Source organism: Pavona decussata, unplaced genomic scaffold (assembly GCF_977016875.1).
Source record: "Pavona decussata unplaced genomic scaffold, jaPavDecu1.1 SCAFFOLD_77, whole genome shotgun sequence".
Lineage (NCBI taxonomy): Eukaryota > Metazoa > Cnidaria > Anthozoa > Scleractinia > Agariciidae > Pavona > Pavona decussata.
The window spans coordinates 760,001-776,132 of NW_028145495.1; the positions used below are offsets into that span (position 1 = coordinate 760,001).

At 41.6% G+C, this 16,132-nt stretch overlaps 1 protein-coding gene across 2 annotated transcripts in view; it reads left to right on the plus strand.

Annotated features, from left to right (window-relative positions):
• LOC146476412 (rho-associated protein kinase 1-like) overlaps window positions 1–11,218 on the plus strand; it is a 39,019-nt gene extending 27,801 nt beyond the window's left edge. For both annotated transcript variants that reach the window (XM_085114599.1, XM_085114600.1), the window contains exons 33-45: window positions 1–156; window positions 1,318–1,547; window positions 2,661–2,762; window positions 3,120–3,225; window positions 4,166–4,239; window positions 4,808–4,899; window positions 5,198–5,276; window positions 5,573–5,641; window positions 6,262–6,394; window positions 6,672–6,737; window positions 7,506–7,638; window positions 8,701–8,859; window positions 9,509–11,218. The exon at window positions 1–156 is cut by the window's left edge and continues 43 nt beyond it. In XM_085114599.1, the coding sequence (XP_084970725.1) occupies window positions 1–156; window positions 1,318–1,547; window positions 2,661–2,762; window positions 3,120–3,225; window positions 4,166–4,239; window positions 4,808–4,899; window positions 5,198–5,276; window positions 5,573–5,641; window positions 6,262–6,394; window positions 6,672–6,737; window positions 7,506–7,638; window positions 8,701–8,824 (1,364 nt within the window). In that variant the 3' untranslated portion in view covers window positions 8,825–8,859; window positions 9,509–11,218. The remainder of the gene's footprint in view (window positions 157–1,317; window positions 1,548–2,660; window positions 2,763–3,119; window positions 3,226–4,165; window positions 4,240–4,807; window positions 4,900–5,197; window positions 5,277–5,572; window positions 5,642–6,261; window positions 6,395–6,671; window positions 6,738–7,505; window positions 7,639–8,700; window positions 8,860–9,508) is intronic.
• The last annotated feature ends 4,914 nt before the right edge of the window (window positions 11,219–16,132 follow it).

Here is a 16,132-nt window from a genome sequence, read left to right on the forward strand (position 1 = left end):
TCAAAGAACTGATCGCAAGACACAAGAGTGACATGTCAGAGAAAGGTGGTCAGATCAGCCAGCTGGAGGAGCTTAACCAACAACTAACAGGCTCCTTGGATCAGAAAATAGCTGACAAAGAAGAACTTGAGTATAAGATCAAGGGTATGCAGGAAGGTAAGTCGAGTGTATATGTTTTGATATTAGAGCGGTTTCCAATTAAGTGTCGTAAAAACCAAAACCAAAGTAGTTACTCTGGCCAGTCGCAACAGATCTAAAAAACACGAGCCAATCAGAATTCAAAGCAAATAAACGTAACTGGCGCCAAGCACGGGAAAATGCGTGGGGCCAAAACACGATTGGTTTTGGTTTGGATTCCCATTGGTTGAGAAAGTGGTGCGAGTTTTGTTAACCAATCACGGAGGGTAGTAATGCAAAACCAAGGCAAACGCAAAAATAATATATTTTGACACTCAATTGAAAACCGCTCTATAGTCAAACCTTGCTTATATTGGTAACAAAGGGACAGATTAACCTTTTAACCCCTTATATCAAAGGGAAAATTCTCCTATCTTGTCTCCATACTTTTCTTGTAAAAGTGCTGGGGAGAAGTTATTACTTGGGTGATCATATCCTTAATTCTCATGACCACAGGTGTTGAATAAGCATTGATATTACAAGGAGAAATTTGTTGCTGATCAAAGCTGTTTGTATTACAGAGGTTTCATATTATAGAGGAGGGCAAGTGACAGAAATGTCTTGACATTTCATATCTAACTCTAGAAAATATGCTTAAAACTGGGGCACCCAAGCCCAAATTTTGTTCCATTTCATTCCATGAAAATGATTTAAATACTGTAATGATAAATGAAGTGCAGAGGATTCAGGTGACTGGTAGACAAGATAACAGAGAGATTTAGAACCGCATTCATGGTAAACGACAAACGTGAGATTCATGTTTATGTTTAATTGAAAAACTGAGTACAAAGACGAGAATACTACAAAATGATTTTGATTTTTGATGCTAACGCAAAACTATTCAGTTTTACTGAGAAACTGAAAACAACGAGCGGCAAATATGAGGTAAACATGGTCAGGTGGTCGTTTCTGCCGTTTGCCGTAAACGTTATTCTAAATTTCTCTAATTACTGTGTCTACTAGCTTTATCTTCTTTTATTATTGTCTTGTACTTAGTTATGTAATTTTAAATTGACTCTGAAAAGCCCCGTGGGGACAAGCCAATAAAGTATGTATGTAAAGCCAACATTTGAGGCTTAAGGTTGAAAGGATAAATTGAATGTGGCTTTGGTTTCTTTCTTTATTTGTGTCCTTCTGTAGAGCTTGAGAAATCCAAGGATAACAGTAAAGAAATTGATTCCGCCACGGAAACGTTGAAAAAGCAACTACAGATAGAGAAGACATTGAAAACCCAAGCTGTGAACAAACTTGCGGAGATCATGTGCAGGAAAGACTTCCAGAGAGAAAACAGCAAAAAGAGAAAAGCAACTTCTGATGATCTGAGGAAAAAGGAAAAGGAGTGTAGGAAACTGCACCAAGAACTAGGAGCGGTAAGTTAGACAAACTACAAGTCTCCTATGCAGCTGTTAATGGGGTCATCACCCAACACTTCTCCCTTAGTGGGGAGAATCGTTGCGTGACGACCTTTGCGTGACGGCTGCTTAGGAGCCGGACTAACAAGCTGTAGATCCCGTTACGGTTAGGCATTTGGCCTTCAACTGAAGTTGGCCAGCCATGCTCGAAGCTTGTTCGCTAATAAACGAGTTGCAATGTGCCTATGCATTGTCAAAAAGAGTACAGTTTTTTTAGGGGTGTATAGTTGTATCTTGCACCTTTGGTTTCCTGGATGCCAAGTTGCTGAATGATGGTGGTGGCAAGGAGGAGGAGCCTGTGGACAATAACGACAGTAATAAGGACTTTTGATTTTTGTCTTTTGACAATAATTATTGATGACAGTGAATATAGTCAGTTACAGTTACAGTGTTTGTTAAAGGAGCAGTGTCACCTATTTTTAGTGTCACTTGGAGTGGCCAAAAAACAAATTTGAGTCGGTGGAATCGTTAAAATAATGGTTCAGTTTTGTTAACAATAACCCTACTCATGCATAGAAACTAGTATTAGTTAAATTTGGCTGCAGATGGCTAGGATGGAAATGGATTGCAACTTGAAAAAATTGGCCAATTTTTTTCAAGTTCTTCCGGTGTATTTTAGAGAAGCCGCTAAAAACTGCTTATAGTTAGTTCTTCCTTGCAGAATTCCCTTTGTATTTTCTTTGCGGTGTTCTAAGAGCAATTTCATGTTGGCAAAAGTTTTTTCGTCAAATATTTGAGCAAAATCGCCGTGACAGTGCACCTTTAAGTTCCATGTCAAATTCTCTATGGAAACACGTTAGAAACGTCAAAACGTTGTTCTTATTTTAAATGTTATTGCACGTCTGCTGTTTTCTCGACCTTTCTACCTGGTATGCACCCTATGAGCAGAGCTTCTCTTGACTCCATAAAAATCTCTCGTGAAAAGAAAGGCTCTGCTTCCGGGTTACCAAGTGTATTTTCATGAATTTGTCCAAAACATGGGAGTTAACGGGCTAACTCTGTCTCAAACGTGCGGGTTGGAATGTCCCGTGCAGCTGTCGCATGCTAACTTGGAAACTGTTTTTCGCTTAGGAACGTGAGAAGTATGGCCAGATGGTTACAAGATTCCAGGGTCAGATAGCTGAATACCAGCAAAATCTTCAAATGGAGATGGATCAAAGGCAGAAAATGCAGGTAGGAGTTGGGATTTTCATTGTAAGGACTTTGGTCGTTGCAAAGATTGCCTACGGCTGGCCGCCCAATCATTGTTTAGGATATCTGGGCATCCAGAAGTTTTTACTGCCATTTGTAATAATAATACCTTTATTTAAACACGGTAACAGTTAAAGCTACAAGCTTGTGGGGACGTGCATAACATAAAATTACCTTATCAACTCCAAACATTCGTTTCAATACCCCCACCCCCTCCCCCCCCCCACCGACGCAACACCACAGTTTCTTTAAAAACCAATCCCTTCCCAATCCTCCGTTTGCCGTTTTGTAGACTACATTTCGTGGAGCGTTGATCTTAATGAATTTGTCTGTTTTCAGATGGAGCTTGACTCTAAAGACCTGATGATTGACCGGCTCAACTCTCAGATCAAGCAGCGGCCACTGAACACGAGTATTAATGACGATGACGCTCTCTCTGTTTCAGGTAAATCACATACTATCAGGTTATCATTGGATTGTCACGCATCCCTCACCTGTTTCTCAGGCATTCATTAAATTGTCACGCATTCTTCATCAGTTTCATAGGTGTTCATTGCGTTAGCCTATGGGCACACAGGTACCCCAAGCTCTACGAGTATTTTTGACATCTTTGTAATGTGTTCGCTCAGTGTCACGATAACAGTTACATAACAGCGAAGTTATAAGGATTTGTGCAGGGAATTACGTTTCCTATATGAGGGTAAATTACAAACGTTTTTTTTTTTTAAACAAAAATTACTTGCCAGAATTTCTTTACTTGGTTATTTGTGCCTTGCGTAGTTTGTGGGTTAATTCGAAGCAATTCCATGGAATTGTTATCGTTGGTGCTTGGGTTACCTGTGGTGAACAAGTCTTCCGGTGGGATTACAGCGTAACGGAAAGCTGAAACTCAAGAGAACCGAGGGGAAGCTCACCAAGCTTTCTTTCCACTCTTTCCTGAAGTTTAGAGCCTGTTTGGAGGCTGTTATTTCAGTTTATGCAATAGCACTTTAAGTAGATAAGGGTTAGATCTACTGGCACTCGAATGTTCTTACGGTGGCCAATTATTTAAATTTTGAATTAAATTAAAAAACTGGCACGTGAATCGGATTGTTATTCTGACTTGACAAAGATGTGAAGTTTCTTAGAGATCTGAATCGTTGAAACTCAAAGCAAGCATGCCGAGCAGAGCTTTGTAAAATTACGGCCTTGATTTCAAACTCCTCGAATTGTGCAGTTGTTGGTGTGTCGTGCAACCGTTTGACTTTGGAAGCTTCTGGTTGCTATACAGTATGATAATGGTCACTGAAAATTGAGGAAAGCGTTAAGTGCTGACCCGTGGAACAAATTAGACTTTTAATTGTCTCATTGTGTTTGTTAATCTATCTTTGTTGATCTATTTTCAGTCCATTTGCCCAAGGAAGGTTGGGTGTCGATACCAAACAAGCAAAACATTAAAAGATATGGATGGAAGCGACAAGTGAGTTTGAGCTGTTAACGTGTTCCACCATCTTACTTTCATAGTTTGCATTTTTTTAACATCATGTGTGCTGACTGATGCAGGCCTATAAAACATTCTTAACACCGTTAGAATTACTCTTTGTTTAGTTTTCCTCTATCCCTAGGGTTTTTTTTCCCTCACTGGCTTCCTCCCTTCCCCGGAGGGGAGAGTTACTCCTGTGAATTTCTAGTAGGGGTGTGCAGCTCGATCCTCCTAACCGCGACCCTATATCCAGACCAAATTATGTCATTTCCAATACCCTTTTTGAGACCTATCTTTTAAAATTCATACCCACTTTTGGACCAAAAATGGTCAAAAAACATACCCTTTGGGGCCGCACATACTTGTATAGCTTATAAAAAAAGGGAGTACCCCCCCCTCCCTTTTTCCAGGGCCTCCTTCCTTCCTCCGTCATCGTATATCTTACACCGTGGGGTGGATGGGAGGAGCTTCAGCTTACAGTTCTGTATGATTAAGATCTTGCACAAGTTTGCATCTTCGGGAGTTTAATCAGTTTCGTAACCATCTTGCGGTTTTCTTGTTGCAGTATTTAGTTGTTAGCAGTCGAAAGATTTTCTTCTATAACTCCGATGCTGATCACAAAAGCAGCTCAACTCCTTCCATCATTCTAGAAATTAGGTAAGTGCAGTGTTTAAATTATATAATGCCGTTTATTGCGTTCGACGTAGAAAAAACGCACTCCTAATACAAATTGGAGTCGAGACTGTATGGGACAACGTTGATTGAATGAATGGATCTTGTGAAGCGTATCTGGCATCCCCCGCAGATTTTGCAGGGGCGGAAGACATCATCACCAACTTGGCAAAGGAGAGAGAACCTGGGATCGAGATCATCTAACGCACTCCCTTATCTTTATTACTAGTTGATTAGGCGTTTAGTTTAGGTTCTTACTCGAACTCCCATTTTTGCCTTGCAGTAAGTTATTCCACGTGAGGTCAGTAACACAAGGTGATGTCATACGTGCTGATGCGAAAGATATTCCTAGAATATTTCAGGTTGGTGATGCACTAGCTTTCTCGCTTAGCCTGTTCCCAGCTCTCTGAAAACGGACAGATAGAAAGCGACACAGGCACGCAAAGAGTGCATGTGCTATTTTGGGCGCTGAAGGAGACAGAGGCAGGGAGAAACTGATAATAGACTTGTCCCAAGTCAACCCTTGTTAAGTGTGTAAATGTATTTGTTGCAGTACTTTGTTTGTCTAGTTGTATGTTTGTCTTGTTAGACTAATGATAACGCGCAATGAGAAAGCTCTGTGTGTTCTATGTCTTACCTTGGCTTGTTTCGTTTTCAGATTTTATACGCGAACGAAGCCGAAAGTATTAATCCCGTGGAAAAAGATAAAGAAGAACAACAACCCGAGGTGAGATGATTCTGATGATGTGTGTAGTAATCTTCAGCAAGAGTTATGTACGTATCCTGGGCCATTCCCTGAAGGTCGTTGTTAGGGGGAAGGGGTGAGGCCTTGGCAGGAGATGAATGATTTGTGCGAATTTTTGGTTGAGATTTTTCAGACTTGGATTGTGCTTGTGTTCATGGTGTAATTAGAGTAATAGAAAAGACCCTCATCACGACGCATAAGAAGCACACTCTCCCCATAGGCGCTCCTTGTTTTTCGTTCATTTCAAATTTCTATCACCTTTTCTCTCTCTCCATACGTTATATGACCACCTAACGTTGAAATGGTCGAAAGAGGACACAGGATCCAGTGTGGCTGGCTGCGTCAAAACTTAGAATATCTTCCATCATGTGGAATGAAATAAGGGTTGTTTTGCGTGCTTGCTGCTTGATGTGACAGGAAATACGGGGGTTTATACAGGTACATGGGCAAGACTACCTTTTTCTAGGTGTGGGGTTATTGCCGATGAGACTGGACAAAGTCGCATTCGCAATTAGCGATATTTTAACAATTCTACAAGACAAAGTCTTCATTGTTTGATTACATTACCAATGCCTTGTTGTTTTTCCTTTTCAATTTTCCAGGAGCGGATGAACGCCATTGATTACATGAGGCATCAGTTTATTCCCATGCATTACCACATGCCAACAAACTGCGACTCGTGTAACAAACCGTTGTGGCACATGTTCAAGCCGCCTCCTGCCGTAGAGTGCAAGCGTGAGTATTGAGTTCAACCTCTTATTTCTCCATACCGTATCATTAAACTGTTAAACAGACAGTTGAGGAGAATACAGAAAATCATCAGATAACATCATGAAGGGACACCGTTAAGTTCTCCAGAGTAACCATAACAGGTTTGGCTCTGTCCGTTCAAGGGAGAAAACGCGCCATGTTTGGTTGAAACCGAGCTTGTCTGACGGATGGACTTCGTATTGGATAGCCGCTACGTTTTTGTTGTCTCAATGTAGTAACTTGTGGTGTTGTTTTACTGCAGGGTGTCACATGAAATGTCATAAGGACCACGTGGACAGAGAAGAGGCTTGCATCACAATGTGCAACGGTAAGTCAAATGAAGAAAACCATCAACGTTCCCTTGGTTTTCGTTTTCAACGAGAGCACAGGCCCAAGCATACGTAAGAGCCCGTGAACAAGAACAAGACTGGGAGGCGCGAGCGCAAGCCCAATGCAACGATTCAGTTTATCTCGTCGCGTGCGTGCCTTTTTCTTTTTCTCATTGCTTTTATGGACTATTGCGCTTGTTCTTTTAACGTTGCTTGAACTGTTCACATTTCTGTTTTCGGTAAAGCCTGCTTCAGATGTTACTTCCGGATCACGGCCGCCAAATCTAAACGTTGTATCAATTCCTGCCTGGCTAGTTAACCCTTTGCGCGGTCTCAGCAGTAACCAACATTTAATTTCTGAATGTAAATATATGAAACATACATTTTGAACTGCGGATGTAAAGATCAAATAGAAGAAAGATCCTCGCAGTTAGTACGCAACTTAAGCAATTGCGAAAAGAAAGCCTGAAAAAAATTCAGATTCAATTGAACGGGATTCGAACCCATGACCTCTGCGATGCCGCCCCACAATGCCTGACTACGTCATACAGCTCATGAGATGGAATACAATAAATGACAATAAATCTTTAAGGAGTAAAATGTCTGATGTTAAATCAATTCTCCTAACTATTGACTCAAGCAATACGAGATTAACAGTAAGGAGAATATGTATGTTGATATTGGCAGTTAAGGGACTTTGGTTTGACTGCTGTGCGTTTGTTTCCATGGCGACTGACTCATTAAGCGTTGTCGTGTTTTGTTTTCAGTGAATATGGATCTCATCTCAGCCAAGGAACTCCTGGTTCTCGCGCAAACAGCTGATGAGCAAAAGCAGTGGGTTTTGTACCTCAGCAAGAAAATCATCCGAAAAGAACCCAAAATCAAGAGTCCCTCAGTCAGGTAAAGCAGTCAGGAGTTAGAGCTCTTTGTTACAGTCAATTCTTGTCACGCGTGACCAGTATTTCCGGGAATGAAATGAACATTCGAATTTCTCTTTGTAATGTCCGACCTTTGAATGGAATGTTGAACATTTCTCTGAAAATCTTTCCGAAAAAGATGCATTAACTGAAAAAAAGATCCAAAAATGCTTGGGAAACAATTGTTATTCTTAAAATTCTTAATGGTGTAATGTAAAGAAAAATTAATTTCTACGGATTTACTGACATGTAAATTTCTAAACTCCGTTCAAATTTCAAAAATACCGGTCACGCGTGACGTGAAATGACCGTAAACCTTTCACTCCCTACGGCGTTTTCTAATCGGAAAGAAATATATTAATTCAGTTCAGTTCACTTTATTTACACTTGACTTCGATACTTTGTTTGAGTAATAAAACAATAAAGAAGAAAGACGGAAATAAATGGCTTTGGGGGGAAGTGTGCGGTGGTTAGGGAGCATAGCTTTCGAGCAAACCACCGCATGCATGAATTCAAAGATTAAGGTGTATTGAGTGCCATGTCTAGCTATGCAGAAATATTTTATGTACGTTACTTTGGAGAGCTCAACAGAATTTGTTTGTATTGTTTCTTGAATTGGAAATGGCTGAGAGGTTTTAAGTCAGTAAGGATCTCCTTCCATTGGCACTGGGACTATAAGAATGTAGGAATATTTGGAATAGATGATCATTTTGGGACCTGCTCCGTTTCATTGATTATACAACTCATCTCATAGCAGAATAAATAAAATGAAGAGTATGTAACTCAGAATCACCAGAATTGCCCTCATTTGCAGAAGCTTTCGGCTTACTGGGAATTGTAAGAATTGCATACGCTCTTTTGACGTAGTGTTTTTCTTTTTTGGAGGGGGAGGGGTAGGGGGTTTGCTGGTGTTAGTCGAAATGGACAGGATTGTTATTTTGTGTTCTATTTTATTCGAAAACCGAAATGGGAACTGTTTATTTTCAGAAAAATGTGCCCAGAAGTTACTCCAATATCACTGTTGTACTTTGTTTTATGTTTATAGACTAGGAAACGAAGAAGCGAACTTGAGAAGAAGCGTGGCGGAAAGAGCCGCGGCAGCTCGCTCGGTTGGGCCTCAGCGATCAGTATCTGTGTCTGCGGGAGGACATAACAGGAAAATTACGTGATTCACACAGTAGCCTCGCCGTTCTAGCCTAATCTAGTAAGTGTGCTTGTAGCCTGCAGAGGGTGGCAAATTATCGTGTGACCAGTGTGACGCTAGCCTGCGAACGCAGACGTATTTCCGGCTGTCGTTTCTTCAGCGGAGAGAAGCGACAGCTGGAAATTACGTCTGCATTGGCAGGCTAACTTGACAGCAGATTATCTTCGCATTTTCATGCGATTTTCGACGTGTACTGATGTCTGATCGCTTGCGGAATTACAAATTGCTAATTGCAGTTTGTTGGCTTTGTGCACCATTACGTAAACGTTTGGCACGGAAAGTCTTCGAAATTACAAACCGAAAATTTTGGCCCATAGGAAAGCGCCCCTGGTCTGATGCCTGCAAGATGCTTTTTCCTACAGTCATCGCTTAAAAGGGGGTTTAAGCATAACTTCCGCAAAATTCAAACGAAAGCCCCCCCAAGACACCCCAACTTCAAATCTTGTTCCTCACACGATGAACAAAGTGTTGTGCGCGACGTAAAGTGTAGTGTGTTGTGAATATCGTCTTTTTGGAATGTAATCTCATAGACGACATGGGTAGCGTTGGTTAACGTTGAGAATGGTAATTCTAATTTTGTTTGAATGTAAAACAAAATAGAATTTTGCGTCATGAATTGAGCATCGCTTTCGTTTTTCTTTTCTTGCAGTTTTTTGTTCCCAAAAGAAGACCATTATCGTTAGTGGAGGTCGCAGTGCAGAGATGAATAAATGGAAACAGCGGAGAAACAAACAAAAACTGTGAACAATCAGCGGTCTTCGATCATCGGCGAACTGCGAGTGGGGTTCCTGCGACCCTAAACCACAGGGAAGTTTTCGTCACGGCGGACTCGCAATGGCTTTGCAGGTTTCGTGGTCATCGCGCGCGTAATACGTGTACGCCCTGGAATCTCATCACATCGGGTCTCCCATTATTGGAGTGTAGTGCAGGTCGCCAAAGAATAGTTTCGTGCTTTAAGAATGTCCTTCCATTTTCATAAGAAATCTAGTCTAGTCAACTACACAGACACAGAGAGAGGGAGAGTAACTTGTGCAATTAGTTACTATTGAGTTGAGGTGGTAGCCACCAAGGGCTCGTCCAAATTCTGGCCATTTTATCGAAGATGGTGTTGTAAAGGTTTCTGAAAGACGGGTTTCCTCCATGTATCAGACAGCTCTGAACCGTTATTTGTATTGTCGAAATTTAAAAAATTCACCATTTCAATTCTTTATTGTAAAAAAAAATTCGACAGTCAAACGGTATTCCTCTCCTTTGCATTGGAATATCACACTGAGGATTTCATTCTCTTACTCAAAATTAAGAGCCAACTTTTACAGTATAATAAACGGCACCACGAGAGAGTACTGGTTAACTGCTTCACACGTTGGCATTTTGTCTCCAGAATCACAATGACAGAACCAGATTATTTGACCAGAGGTTGTCAGGAAGTGGAAAGTGGTATATAAGTCGATTTACTGTGGCTTCACGTTGTGTATGAAGCTGTTTCACGCGAGCAAAGTTTATTTATTTGATTTGGAAGCAAGTGATTTTATTTTTGAGGGGGAAAGAGGGCTGGACAAATTATTTTCTTGGCCAAAAGCTTTGTATTAATTTTTTTCACTGAATTGATTGCGAGATATTTCGTTGCTCTGTTACGCTATGCACGGTTTGTATCCTTTTGCAAAATCTTCTGTTATTTGCCCAACCCTCCCCCTCTCAAGAATAAACTGGTCTGTCCCTTAAGGCTGATTTGGCCTTCTTCGAGGCCTCGATTACACGTTATCTGCAGCAAGTTCTTGAAATAGTGATTTTGACTGGAGTGAGCATCCGACGTTAGCAGTTTCGCCCGGTGTTAACTCGCCCCTATTTCACAGTCCGTGCCTGCAGCCTGGAATTCTCTCCTAGGTTTCTTATGAACATGTCCTGGAATTTTGAATCAGTCTTTGATGCGACTTGACAACTATAGTCAACACAACACACACATGTTAGTTTTGTATGATTGTAAAGAATTTTACAAAGCGAGAAAACAAATTATCTAATTCAAATGAGCCCGTTTGGCTCGGCGACAATGCGAAGCCAGACGTTGAAAGTTCACTGGATGTTACTGATTCTTGTTTCCATTAACATTCCGGCTTGCTTAGTGCTAGTAATTTATTGGTCGGACTGTGCGATGTAATCAATTTAATTACTCTTGATATGGGACAAAACAAAAATATTTTCTAGTTATTTGTAACGCATGTCACAGAGGCTATGAACAGATTCTCTAATATTCGCTCGTAGTTCGGTGCTTGTAAGTTATAAGCGTTTTTGTTTCCTGATTTCAGGCTGTTCGCCTTCAAGATATAGGAAAACCTTGAATAAATTTTAGATTTTTATACAAGGTTCTTTGATGTTGTTCATTGTGATTTTGTTGGTTATTGAGAAGGGTGGATTGAACATAATGGGCACGGTATTCCTGTAATTGACCCACCCTCTCTGAGTAGCAAGTGCTCTGGAACTTCCCGCAAATTGATGCGTGTTCGTTCTTCGATTCTGTTTGATGCTGGAGCTATTACAGTTGTGGTGAGAATGGCCAGACCAGAATTTCCAAAGCGGACGCTTTAATAGTGACCAAAGCCTATTTATACCGGAACGTTTTGCCGTGGACCTCAAAGCTCCTGCTGGCTACGCCGAGGGGCACAGTTAAATTATGCCTCATTCTCCCTCCCCCTTCCAGGTTCATAAAAAGGTAAAGATCTCAGTTCAACTACAAAAGAGGGTACAGAAACTGGCATTTAGGTATTTAAAAAGGCCTTTCGAAATACAGCGGAACCCCGTAAATACGACCACATTCGGGCCGTTAAAATGTGGTCGTAATAACGGGGTGGTCGGATTAATGAGGTTGTAAAACTAAGGAAATGACTGGAATTTCAATTCGTTCAGGGCACAAAAAAGTGGTAATAAGGAGGTGGTCGTAAGGTGCGGTTCCACTATAGAATGTTTCGAAGAGATGAAGTGTTTCTACTGCAGGTATGTATGTGAAAGCGGTACAGTTTTCTATGTAACTTATTTCAAAGAGTTAACTTTTCTGTCAGAATGGTATTATAAAGGTGTAGGGGCGTGGACCTCGGGCCGGAGCTTCCCGGAATAAAACTTAGTTGGTTACCTCCGCTCCCCCTCTCCCCACATCCTCATGGGTAAAAGAAAAATCTCCCAGGTAGTTTACACAAATGAAAACCTATGAAGCGACAATTTCCTCAGTGGTGTGCACTAAACCCATAAAACAAGCGGGTTTCGCCTATTCGACTGCTATCGAATTAACACGCTTTACCTAGCTGCTTGTAAACCAAGTCGGTGCCTGCGTTCCCGCACCCAGTACTGGGGACTTTACGCAACCACGACGGCAACGCCAACGAAAACGTCATTTGAAAATACAAGTTCGTGTTAGTTGCACTACTTTGCGCTGAATTCGATGCGTTCAACTTCTAATGCAGATGACACATCAGAAATTGAAATTAAGACACAACACTACCTTGAAATCGTAAATGGTTTGAACCCAGGAGTCATGTCATAAGTCCGTAAATTATGATCATCCGGGTGAGTGTAGTCCTGAGAAGGACTGCTTGTGGTGACATTCGACTCATCCGGATGATCATAATATGCGTACTTATGACTACCTTGAAAGCAAAGAGAAATTAAAATATATCTTGCCCGATTTTAAAGAAAAATAACCATTCTTGTACTTAAATGATTGTTAACTTATTCCCTGCACATTGAAAAGGGTTATTCTGATGCATCGATTAAAAAATTTTCACGTGTTTTTTATTCAAAGTTAATGCCAACACTTCACTAATTCAAATCGCGTTCAAAACGCCTTTAAGACACGTTCAAAACCCATTCAAAACACGTTCAAGACGCGTTAAAAACGCGTTCGAAACCAGGTCAACGTGTTCGTAACGTGTTCAAAACGTGTACAAACCGCGTTCAAGACCCGTTCGAAACGCGGGTTTCAAACGCGTTTCAAACGCAAATGCGATCAAAACGAGTTTCAAATAAGAATGCGTTAAAAACGCGTTTGAAACGCGTTCAAAACGCGTTCGAAACGCGTTGGAAACGCGTTCAAAACGCGTACAAAACGCATACGAAACGCTTTCGACACGCGTTCAAAACGCGCACAAAAAACGCGTTAACAACGCGTTCAAAACGTGTAAATAACGTGTACAAAACGCGTTTAAAATGCGTTCGAAACACGTACAAAACGCGTTCGAAACGCATTGGAAACGCATTTAAGGCGCGTACAAAACGCGTTTAAAATGTGTACGAAACGCGTTAAAAATGCGTTCGAAACGCGTTTAAAACGCGTACAAAACGCGTTCAAAACCCGTTCAAAACGCGTTCAAAACGCGTACAAAACGTTTTCGAAACGCATTAAAAACGCGTTAAAAACGCATTTAAAACGCGTACAAAACGGGTTTAAAACGCGTTCGAAACGTGTACAAAACGCTTTCAAAACGCGTTGGAAAAGCATTTAAAACGCGTACAGCATGCGTACGAAATGCGTTTTAAAAGTGTACGAAACACGTTCTAAATGCGTCAGAAATGCGTTCAAAACACGTTTAAAATGCGTAAAAAAACGCGTTCGAAATGCATTAAAAACGCGTTGAAAACGCATTTTGAACCAGTTCAAAACGCGTACGAAACACGTTCAAAACGCGTTTAAAAAGTGTAGAAAACACGTACGAAACGCGTTTAAAATGAGCTCGAAACGCGTAAAAAATGCGTTCGAAACGCGTTGGAAACACATTTCAAACGCGTACAAAACTTGACGAAACGCTTTTAAAACGCGTACAAATGCGTTAAAAAAGCTTTCGAAACGCGTTCGAAATGCGTTCAAAACTCGTTTAAACTGCGTTCGAAACGTGTGCAAAACGAGTTCGAAATGCGTTGGAAACGCGTTTAGAACGCGTACAGAACGCGTATGAAACACGTTCAAAACGCGTTTAAAAGGCGTACGAAATGCGTTCAAAACCCGTTCGAAACGTGTTCAAAACGCGTTTGAATAGCGTTTAGAACACGTACGAAACTTGTTTACAACGCGTTCCAAACAAATACAAAACGCCTACGAAACGCGTTTAAAACGGGTGGAAAACGCGTACAAAACGCGTTCGAAGCACGTTGAAAACGCGTTTAAAACGCGTAACGAAACGCGTACGAAACGCGTTCAAAACGCGTACGAAACGCGTTCAAGACGCGTTAAAAACGCGTACGAAACGCGTACGAAACGCCTTCAAAACAAGTACAAAACGCGTTCCAAACGCATTTGAAACGTGTTGGAAACGCGTTTAAAACGCGTTTAAAACGCGTACGAAACATGTTCAACACGCGTTTAAAACACGTACGAAACACGTACGAAACGCTTACAAAACACGTTCGAAACGCGTTGAAAACGCGTACGAAACGCGTTCAAAACGCGTTAAAAACGCGTACGAAACGCGTTTAAAACGCGTACGAAACGCGTTCGAAACGCGTTCAAAACGCGTTAAAAACGCGTACGAAACGCGTTTAAAACGCGTACGAAACGCGTTTGAAACGCGTTCAAAACGCGTACAAAACGCGTACAAAACGCGTTCGTAACGCGTTTGAAACGTGTTGGAAACGCGTTTTAAACGCGTTGAAAACGCGTACGAAACGCGTTCAAAACGCGTTTAAAACACGTACGAAACGCGTTTGAAACGCGTTCGAAACACGTTAAAAACGCGTACAAAACGCGTTCGAAACGCATTTAAAACGTGTTGGAAACGCGTTTAAAACGCGTTGAAAACGCGTACGAAACGCGTTCAAAACGCGTTCGAAACGCGTTAAAAATGCGTGTAAAACGCGTACGAAACGCGTTTACAACGCGTCAAGACAAGTACAAAACGCGTTCGAAACGCGTTTAAAACACGTACGAAACGCATTCGAAACGCGTACAAAACGCGATCAAAACGCGTACGAAACGCGTTCAAAACGCGTTTAAAACACGTACGAAACGCGTACAAAACGCGTTTGAAACGCGTTGAAAACGCGTACGAAACGCGTTAAAAACGCCTTTAAAACGCGTTCGAAACGCGTTCAAAACGCGTTTGAAACGTTTTGGAAACGCGTTTACAACGCGTTGAAAACGCGTACGAAACGCGTTCAAAACGCGTTCAAAACACGTACGAAACGCGTTCGAAACGCGTACAAAACGCGTTCGAAACGCGTTTAAAACGCGTTGAAAAAGCATTTGAAACGCGTTCAAACCGCGTTCGAAACCTGTATTAAAGGCATACGAAACGCTTTTGAAATGCGTTCAAAACGCGTACAAATTAGATTGTTCACAGTCCCCCTATTTTTCCGTGGGATTCTTGAGACCGGTATGCTTCGATCAAGCTGCCGCCATTTTGGTTTGTAAAAGCGGACGCGATCTGGGGAGAGTGTCTAAACTGCCGAGGGGACGGGAGCGGTGTTGGGAGGCGGCGGGAAAAATAGGGAGACTGTAACGGCTTCTCACTGTCTCGTGTTCGAGGGGCGTGCCGAGACTTTGTCGCCTTGACTAATTGAATCAAACAAAAAATATACTCCCCAGAGATAAACATGTCAAATGGAAGGAAATACGATAGTCCTTGTTACAGTACCGTTTCTGTAGACGATGAGAAGTCCAAAGACTACTGCAAAGCTGACACAACGTAATATATTTTCTGTACCATTTCGAACAAAGTACAGTTGCGAAACAAAATGAAGTTGCGAAAGTCTTTCGAGTGTAGGCTTGAAAATACAGTACAGTACATCAGCTACTTGCAAAGTGAATTTCAATACAAGCGGAACACATGCAGTGAAGCTAACAGCGAAACCTTCAGATACATGCCGCATTTGTAACATTTATTTTTAAATAGTAGTCGGCGATTTCGGGAAGAAAAACAAGTACATTTCCCCAGAAAATTTGTTTAAGATCCCGGAAAGAGCTGGAGTTGCCAGCATTCCTCCAGCCGATCTTTTTAAAGCACATCGATCTTGGAGTTGAAGTGGATCCACAAGATGGGAAAGTTTCACGTCTTTGCAAAAGCGCTTGCGAGGAAAGCCACGATCAGCAACGTTTCAAGCGCTTTGTGTGTGTTGTTTCGCCCCAGAGAATTGTCAAAAAAAAGTCGTCCGTACAGTTCGCCATCTACTTCAAAGCAGTCCAAGGAGACGGAGAACTGCAGTATGCCGCCTCCCAAACGTCCGCTGATTTTCAACTATCAGACCTCCAAGCCAACGAGACAAACGATAAAAATCAAAACATTCCCCACGATCT